The sequence below is a fragment of the Babylonia areolata genome, chromosome 25 (genome assembly GCF_041734735.1).
Source record: "Babylonia areolata isolate BAREFJ2019XMU chromosome 25, ASM4173473v1, whole genome shotgun sequence".
Taxonomy (NCBI): domain Eukaryota; kingdom Metazoa; phylum Mollusca; class Gastropoda; order Neogastropoda; family Buccinidae; genus Babylonia; species Babylonia areolata.
Genome location: NC_134900.1, coordinates 36,341,800 through 36,351,799, shown reverse-complemented (window position 1 = coordinate 36,351,799; position 10,000 = coordinate 36,341,800). Strand labels below are relative to the sequence as shown.

At 46.5% G+C, this 10,000-nt stretch overlaps 2 protein-coding genes across 2 annotated transcripts in view; both read left to right on the top strand.

Annotated features, from left to right (window-relative positions):
- The window catches only part of LOC143300080 (ubiquitin-conjugating enzyme E2 H), a 44,115-nt gene that overhangs the window by 24,298 nt on the left and 9,817 nt on the right, over positions 1-10,000 (top strand). The window lies entirely within an intron of this gene.
- LOC143299835 (neuromedin U receptor homolog nmur-2-like) lies at positions 3,498-4,829 on the top strand. The gene has a single exon (XM_076613321.1). It carries the CDS (start codon positions 3,588-3,590, stop codon positions 4,605-4,607), a length of 1,020 nt encoding a protein of 339 aa, XP_076469436.1. The 5' UTR covers positions 3,498-3,587; the 3' UTR covers positions 4,608-4,829.

The following is a 10,000-nucleotide window of genomic DNA, read 5'->3' as shown; positions in this document are numbered from 1 at the left end:
CGAGGGGTCTGTGTAGAGGGGAAGAGAGGACTGGCCGTCCTGAGTGAGTTAAAAAGATATTTGCCACTGGACGTCCAGATTTATTTGTTTGAGATATGTGACCAACCACTGCCGTTGTATGGATGTGAAGTTTCGGGATTCGAAAAAGTTTTGCCCTGTAGCATGTTATAGTTACGTTTTTTTTCCGAAAATGATTCAGAGTATGAAAACATCAACCGCATCATGCCTGGTACTTGGTGAACTGGGTTGTTTTCCAACAGATATTGAATTAAAAGCAAGGACACTCTGTTTTTGGTAGAGTTCTTTCCTTGAATCAGTCAGTGCTTCTAGGAAGATATCGGTTCTATTGTTTAACTTGTACAACCACGTGTTTGGTTCTGGCTACCCTGGCTCCAGAATGTTCATTCACTATTAACTCTCTCCATTCGAACGGCGAAAGAGACGACGTTAACAGTGTTTCATCCCAATTACCATCATCAAAATATTGCAAGCGGAACGCTCTTATACTGAAGAGGTGAATGTTGACAAAGAATACCACAGTTCTGACAACGGAAGCTAAAGGTTGGGTCATTCAGACACCCACTGGACATCCGAGGGGTCTGTGTAGAGGAGAAGAGAGGACTGGCCGTACTGAGTGAGTTAAACGGTCTTGGTATCCCTTTCATTTGGAGAAACACTGTGTTTCCACCTTCTCTCCAACAGCCCATGACCGACTTTCGAATCATAAATCCCCTGTTCAGTAGGATAGGCTGCTAGCAATGCCTGGACAAGAGAGAAAGTGTGCAGGTTGTGATCTGAATGAAATTTGTGACGAATAATGAAATTTGTGATGAATTTCATTGTGATCTCAAATTGTTCCTTCCCAGTTGCTAAAGATTGCATGTCGGTAACAGGAAACAGATATTTCCAACACTATCCAAATGTTCTAAAATTTACAAGCCTCATGATTACACAAGGTAAATCCAAACTCATAAAACTTGCACACTCAAAAAATATGTGTTAAATTGATTTGATTTCATAGAATTAATGTATGAAAGTAGAAGCTGCTTTTGGTGACCGCATTTTACTGCATGATATCTCAGCTGTGTTGTATATTTACTACATGTAGTTTGCTGCGTGGATAGTTGGCTATGTCTCTTGTAGTTCGAATGAATGGGATTTCAGCGCACTGATTTCCATGACATGTTACTTGCATGTTTTGTCTTAGCTTAAATGCTCTCTCCCACCCCTCCTGGGACCAAAGCTTGAATGAAAACTGTTTAAACTGCTTACAATTCGCTACTGGGTTCTTTTCCGTGCGCTAAGTGCATGCTGCACACGGTACCTCGGTTCTCTCATTCGAATGACCAGCACACATACCCAGGCCATCACCCAGGGCATATTAACTCACTTAGTACGGCCAGTCCTCTCTTCTCCTCTGCACAGACCCCTCGGATGTCCAGTGGGTGTACCTTTAGCTTCCGTCGTCAGAATTGTGGTATTCTTTGTCAACATTCACCTCTTCAGTATAAGAGCCTTCCACTTGCAATATTTTGATGGTGGTAATTGGGGTGAAACGCTGTTAACGTCGTCTCTTTCGCCGTTCGTATGGAGAGAGTTAAAAAATGGGGTGGGGGTGGAGGTCCGTATATTACGGGAATCGAACTCGCGGACGCTCGCATCCTAAGCTGGTGCATGACCACGAGGCCAACGCTACCAGAATCCCCCACCCCATCCCCCAAGTCCCCTATCCACCAGACCTTAAGCGATGATGGTTCAGACGCTAGTCATTCGGATGAGACGACGATGAGACGATAAACCGAGGTCCCGTGTGTGCAGCATGCACTTAGCACACGTAAAAGAACCCACGGCAACAAAAGGGTTGTCCCTGGCAAAGTTCATTAGGTAAATCCACCTTGGTAGGAAAACAAATAAACCTGCAGACAGAAACACACACAGAGACACATACAGGCATACACACACACACACACACACACACACACACACACACACACACACACACACACACACACACACACACACACACACACACACAGAGAGAGAGATATCTGTTGTGATAAAAATGTAATACATTTTTTCGTGGCAAGACTGTTCACAGAATAGGTTTGCCCATATGGCACACATATCATCTTCCGCTTGACCGAGACCACGTTGCGGGTGGTTCTGCACTACAGTTTAGTACCACGTAGAATTTATTTTTAACATCGTGTGCTACAGTGTTGCATTTATTCCAGGCACAATAAACACTGAACATGTAATAAATATGGTGGAGATAGATGATAATGACTTCTGTCTGTCATTCATCCCCGCCCGTGACGTAAAGCGTCAAGTCGGTCACAGTACAATTCAACAATGAATCAAATAATAATTATCATTTCAATCTATTAATCAGACAACTAGCAACAGGTAATAATTGTTGTAGCGATGTACATTCGATACTATCTAGCTCTTGCAGTTTTCGTCTTGGGCTACGGTGAAAAGATGCCGAATTTTTCGGCAAACAGCGGCGTATACAGCTGATGTAACGAGCACTGACCGCTCAAAACCAGGGGTGATGTTGTTTTTGCAAGCAGTGAAAATCCACTGCTATCAGAACAGCTAAAATTTCGATTTTCCAAACGCATTTTTCAAGGTGGTCACGGTGCACGTGCGCACCGTTTGTGTTTTCAGAGGTCAGTGGCAGATCGTGACTGGCATCCTTCAAATCATCACTCGATTTTTTAACATTTCATGAAATAATACCTGCTCTATTGAAGCGGTTCCTAACATTTCGTGAGGTCTGTGGCTTGTTCCATCAGGTTTTCTTTTTCTTTGTTATGTTGTTGTTGTTTGTTTGTTTGCTTGTTTTTTTGCTTTGTTTTGCTCTTTTTAACATTGATTTGTGTTGCACACCCCACCCCTTTTGCGGGTAACTGTACCTTGTGTAGAGCTTACTGCAGGACTAGGACATTGAAGAAGAATCCTTTATCTGACTGAAAGAAACTTGTTGTTTTGGGTTGTTGTTGGTTTTTTGTTTTCGTTTTTTGTTGGTGTTTTGTTTTTGTTTTTTGTTGGTTTTTGTTTTTCATTTTCTCACAACAAATGTTGTTGTTTTCACTTCATATATGTGAAAATTGGTCTGCTCTCCACGGGGAGCGAGTTTTCGACAGTTTTTTTTTGTTTGTTTTTGTTTTTTTTGTTTTTTTTTGCCAGGTACAACCCCTTTGTCGCCTTGGGTTCTTTTACGTGCGGTAAGTACATGCTGAACACGAGACCTCGGTTTTTCGTCTCATCCGTCCGCATGTTCAGGTAATTCCTGTGTTCTAGCTTCCCATTGCTGTTTTGATAACAGACGTAGCACCTGCTGGACACCAACTGGCTGTAACCAGTAAAATGTGCTGTTTACAGTCTTCATGATCATGGGGGCGGGGTAGGGGGTGGGGTCATTTCTGTGCTGAAAGAAAGTCTGTGATCTAACTGAAAGAAATGTGTTCATTTATATCCTCAGGTAATTCCTGGCTTTCTTTATTTCAACCTGACCATTCCTATTTCAGCAAGAAACAAACTGATCATCGCAGTTGGAAGTGAAAAACGTGCCCTCCAAAAACATGAACAACAGCACAGAGGCTGGGCTGGAGAACACCACTTCCCTGGAGTGGACAGGGGACGTGACGGTGTCCGTGGAGAACCAAGCGGCCACACTGCTGTGGCAGATCTGGCCGGCGTTTCTTCTGCTTCTGGGCACCTTTGGGAACATCGCCACCATCTCTGTCATGCGTCGTATCAAGGACAGCAACTCCTCGCAGCACGTCATTCTTATGTCCCTTGCCATGTCGGACCTTTGCTTGTTGTATGTTGGCGTGTTACGTCAGTGGGTTTTCAACCTTTTCCATGTGGATATCTACGAGCTGCACGCGGTGGTGTGCAAGGTGTGTTGCTGGCTGATCTACGGAGCCAGCACCACGTCTTCCTGGCTGCTGACCTGTGTGACGGTGCAGCGAACCATGGCTGTCAAGTGGCCACACAGGATGAGAGTGGTCTGCACCTTGCAGAGGACTCGGATTGCCATCGTTGCTGTTGCGCTCATCGGCTGCAGCCTCCACAGTCATTTTCTGTACGGGATGGTGATTTCTGAGGACAACAAATGCATCTTCATGTCACCTGCTTACGAGGAGTTTGTCAACCGGATCTGGGCCTGGGTTGACCTGGGGGTGTTCAGCCTGTTTCCCTCGGTGTTTCTGCTGGTGTGTAACGTCATCCTGTCCTTCACCTTGCTGAAGGCCACCTCCAGCACGGCTATGACGATGCACTCAAGTGCCAGCGCCAGTTCCTCAGACGTTAACGTCACCCGCAAGAAGGCGGCTTCCAGAACGACCATCATGATTCTGGCTCTGTCCTGCACCTTCCTGATCCTGACGATGCCGGTGTGTGTGTACCTGATCTGGGATTACTACACGTTTGATCCTACCGACGACACCACGCTGTGGACCCGAGACGCGGCGCTGTTCGCTGTGACCTTGTTGCTGTGGTACACCAACAGCTCCGTCAACTTCCTCCTCTACTGCTTCACGGGAACCAAGTTCAGAACGGAGTTCCTGAACTGGATTTCCTGTGGCACCAAGAGTTAACTTCATTCATCTCTCGATTCTTGATTTTCGTGGTTTTTCAAATGGAAACTAAGACATTAACAAAAGTCAACTGATGACTCGAATTTTAGTACGTTGAACAAAAGGCATAGACAATGAATGGTTCAGGAATCGTTTCAGGTCTGTCTTCAGCTGAACACATGAGATTTGATAATTATAATAATGAAAAATGAAATAGATACGTTAACAAATGACTGATGGAAAATGATGAGTACTGAAGGGAGAGGGATGGGGAGTTCGCGAGTGGGGGGGGTGGAGGGGGAGCGGGGGGGGGGGGGGGGGATAGAGGGGAGGAGCGCAACTAGAACGCTCCAGATTAACTCCCGAGGTTGATTCTGGTCCGTCCAGCAATTGTCAGACGGGCAATACTGAGACATACCAGACAGTCCTCTGGGTTAACAGAGCAACCACCACAGACCTACTTGTGACTGAAGCACAGAGGGGACATAGGATAACTTCAGCATTCAGCTTGGTAAGGTGGAATTTGCACTGTAGGCGATGATGTGCTGCTGAGTTTCCTTGGTATGAGTGAGCAGGAGAGATTCATGGGTAAACAACAACTCTAATATCAATCAATTCCAATCTTCTCTATCTCTATCTCTCTGTCTGTCTCTGTCTCTGTCTGTCTGCCTGTCTGTCTGTCTGTATCTCTCTCTCTCTCTCTCTCTCTCTCTCTCTCTCTCTCTCTCTTCTCTCTCAGAGATGCAAAAGAGAATGAAGAGACTGCCATTGCTAGGAAGTTGGAGTTTCCTTTGACTTGTGTAGCATCGTCCTGGAGACGATGGAAAACGGAGTAGGAGCAAGCACACAGCCTTGCCAGAAGCTGTTGAGAATGTGAAATAATTATATCAGACAAGGACCCGTCAGGTTTGACAGACCAGCTGATCTCTGCAGTGCCAGTGGGTGTTGATGATGACGAACTGTTCACAGCAGAGGTGTCAGGAACTGCCCACTGCCTGTCAAAGTTCACTGTGTCAAAAGCTTTTGTAACATCCATATAAGTGGTATCAAAGCATAAATTCTTCTTTCTATGTTTATCTAGAGTGAGCCTCGGCTTTCAATCAACTGTTTGTCACGAAAGGTTCAAAAGTTTGTGCGAACATGTAAACAAACACACAAATGCACACAAATACACACACACACACACACACACACACACACACACACACACACACACACACACTTCAGCCAGTATCAGTAAACATTTCCATAGAAATGCATTAACGTTAATGAAAAAGAACAAAATTCAGTAATGAACCGTGGTCTTTTTTGCAAACTATTTCGAACATTCCGATCATGCAACTTTGGCCCAAAACAGTGAAACCATGGCCCTGCCACGAAAAGACTGACGCAACATCCAAGTAGTTGTAGTACTGGGCTTTCATTCTTAGGGGTCTGGGTTCGATTACCGGTTGCGTCTGGTGGGTTGAGTGAGTGGAGGTGTTTTTGTTGTTGTTTGTTGGTTTTTTTGGGTTTTATTTTATTTTATTTTATTTTTTTTCGATTTCCATGGTCAACATGTGCACAGACCTTAGCCCCTGTTGTGTATATACACATGCTGATCAGTTCAGTTCAGTCACTCAAGGAGGCGTCACTGCGTTCGGACAAATCCAGTTTCGCTACACCACATCAGCTAAGCAGATGCCTGACCAGCAGCGTAACCCAACGCGCTTAGTCCGGCTTCGAAGGGGGAAAAAAAAGCATCACACATGCTGAACGTGAAATAATGTCCGTTCAAGGTCCCGTTCTTCATGTCAGTGGTTTGTGAATTCTGGAAAACACGAACATACCCTGTATGGACATCCTCGAAAACGGAGAATGGCTGCCTTTGGCAGGGGGCTGGGGGTGGGGGTAAAAACGGCCATTTTCACAAAAGCCCACTCGTGTATAGGAGTAGGACGTGGGAGTTACAGCCCGACGTGTGGAAAGAGAAGACTTGCCACAGACCTACGTGACATGAAAGATGCTGTCAGTGTGTGTGTGTGTGTGTGTGTGAAGTCATGTGTATGTGTGTGTGTGTTTGGGGTGGGGCTTTTGTATACATTATGTTAGTTGAGGGTTAAGCTTCGGTGTCTGTAAAACTAGATTGTTGCATGTGCGTTGTGCATCTGTGGTGGAAGGGGGGGGGGGGGGGGGGGTAGGAGGGGGCGCGCGCGCGAGCCCGCAATTGGACGCTCGTGTGGGTATGCACAATCGTGTATGTACGCACACGTTCGCTTTACGTGGCCCACATTTCTTCTGATTACATGAAAGTAATTTGCCTTCTCAATGTCTTCTATTGTAGTACCCACTTTTCGTCTGATTTTATTTAAATCCTTTGCCTTCTCCATATCTTTTATTGTATTTACTTATTTGTTTACTTTTTCAGTTTTTTTTTTTCATTCCTTTATTCTTAATATTCATTAAAACAAGGCTGCGAAGGCGCTGGGTTTATGCGAAGGTAAGACTTCTGTGGTGCAGCTTATATGGATATGTCCGCACTTTCTGACACCTCCTTGAAAGTGAAAGTGGAGTGATGGCCTAGAGGTAACGCGCCCGCCTAGGATGCAAGAGAATCTGAGCGCGCTGGTTCGAATCACGGCTCAGCCGCCGATATTTTCTCCCCATCCACTAGACCTTGAGTAGTGGTCTGGGCGCTAGTCATTCGGATGAGACGATAAACCGAGGTCCGGTATGCAGCATGCACTTAGCGCACATAAAAGAACCCACGGCAACAAAAGGGTTGTTCCTGGCAAACTTCTGAAGAAAAATCCACTTCTATAGGAAAAACAAATAACTGCACGCAGGGGAAAAAAAAAAAAAAAAAAAGGGTGGCGCTGTAGTGTAGCGACGCGCTCTCCCTGGGGAGAGCAGCCCGAATTTCACACAGAGAAATCTGCTGTGATAAAAAGAAATACAAATAGAAAGTGAAAGCGAAAGTGAAAGTGAAAGTGCTGCACCAGTGAAAAGGGGAACGACGATGCGATGCAGACATTGGTTTGGACACTGCATGCTCTCCTTCCCTTCACCCTGCTGTCGCCAAGACTTCACAATCCCTTCGTCTGTCTGTCTTTGTTTTACGTGTCTTCTCTTTGCCTGGCTCTGTTCCTGTCTTTGTGTCATTCACTTCCTTTGTCTTTGTCTCTGTCTCTCTGTTTCTGTCTGTCTGTCTGTCCGTCCTCTCTCTCTCTTTCTCCCTCCCTCCCAATCGCTCTCTCTCTCTGATTCTGTTTCTCTATGTGCCAATATCATTCCATGTAAATAATTTATGGATGTGGCATAACTATTCCTTCCACAGCGCGCTCGCGCGCGTGCGTATGTGTGTATGGAGAGAGCAGCAGCCTGAATTTTGCACAGGGAAATCTGTTGCGAGAAAAATTGACTCAACACAACACAACACAACACAACACAACGCAACACAACGCTGCACAGCGCAACGCAGCACTGCACAACGCAACGCAACAGAATGCAACACAGCACAGCACAAGGCAACACAACACAACACAACACAACGCAACACAGCGCTGCACAGCACAGCACAAGGCAACACAACACAACACAACGCACCACGCCAGTGCTGTACCAGCACAAGACACTGGGGATGATGGTGTGTTATCTCAACGTCCTCAGGGTCTTGTGCTGCTATAACTGGTGGAACCTCAACGTCCTGAGGGTCTTGTGCTGCTATAACTGGTGGAACCTCAACGTCCTGAGAGTCTTGTGCTGCTATAACTGGTGGAACCTCAACGTCCTGAGGGTCTTGTGCTGTTATAACTGGTGGAACCTCAACGTCATCAGGGTCTTGTGCTGTTATAACTGGTGGAACCTCAACGTCCATAGGGTCTTGTGCTGCTATAACTGGTGGAACCTCAACGTCCTCAGGGTCTTGTGCTGCTATAACTGGTGGAACCTCAACGTCCTTAGAGTCTCGTGCTGCTATAACTGGTGGAGCTTCAACGTCCTCAGGGTCTTGTGCTGCTATAACTGATGGAACCTCAACGTCCTGAGGGTCATGTGCTGTTATAACTGGTGGAACCTCAACGTCCATAGGGTCTTGTGCTGCTATAACTGGTGGAACCTCAACGTCCTGAGGGTCATGTGCTGTTATAACTGGTGGAACCTCAACGTCCTCAGGGTCTTGTACTGCTATAACTGGTGGAACCTCAACGTCCTTAGAGTCTTGTGCTGCTATAACTGGTGGAACCTCAACGTCCTGAAGGTCTTGTGCTTTTATAACTGGTGGAACCTCAACGTCCTGAGGGTCATGTGCTGTTATAACTGGTGGAACCTCAACGTCCTGAGAGTCTTGTGCTGCTATAACTGGTGGAACCTCAACGTCCTGAGAGTCTTGTGCTGTTATAAATGGTGAAGCCTCAACGTCCTGAGGGTCTTGTGCTGTTATAACTGGTGGAACCTCAACGTCCTCAGGGTCTTGTGCTGTTATAACTTGTGGCACAAGGCTGACTGATTCACTGCACACAGAGAGAATGCATGCATCTCTGTCTCTCTAACACACACTCTCTCTGTGTATCTCTATGACTGTCTCTCTCTGTATCTCTCTTTATCTGTCTGTCTCTGACTCTGTCTGCCTCTCTGTCTGTCGGTCGGTCGGTCGTTCTCTCTCTCTCTCTCTCTCTCTCTCTCTCTCTCTCTGTCAGTCAAAATCGAATCGACAAGTTTTAATAGGGACAGACAGTTGTATGTAAATAGATTCAACTCTGAACGCTCGATAGCTAATTACATTACAAGATACTATACAGGCCATATGACGCTGGAAACATTATGAAAGTTAAGCGTACGTTACAAACAAGTCATATCTATCTGTCCAGCCCTGACAGGTGTGGCATGGTCATGTCTGTCTGTCCTGACAGGAGGTGTGGCATGGTCATGTCTGTCTGTCCTGACAGGAGGTGTGGCATGGTCATGTCTGTCCTGACAGGAGGTGTGACATGGTCATGTCTGTCTGTCCTGACGGGAGGTGTGGCAGGGTCATGTCTATCCTGACAGGAGGTGTGGCATGGTCATGTCTGTCCTGACGGGAGGTGTGGCATGGTCATGTCTGTCTGTCCTGACAGGAGGTGTGGCATGCTATTGTCTGTCCTGACAGGAGGTGTGGCATGGTCATGTCTGTCTGTCCTGACAGGAGGTGTGGCATGGTCATGTCTGTCCTGACGGGAGGTGTGGCATGGTCATGTCTGTCTGTCCTGACAGGAGGTGTGGCAGGGTCATGTCTGTCCTGACAGGAGGTGTTGCATGGTCATGTCTGTCCTGACAGGAGGTGTGGCATGGTCATGTCTGTCTGTCCTGACAGGAGGTGTGGCATGGTCATGTCATGTCTGTCCTTACAGGGGTTGTGGCATGGTCATGTCTGTCCTGACAGGAGGTGTGGCAGGGTC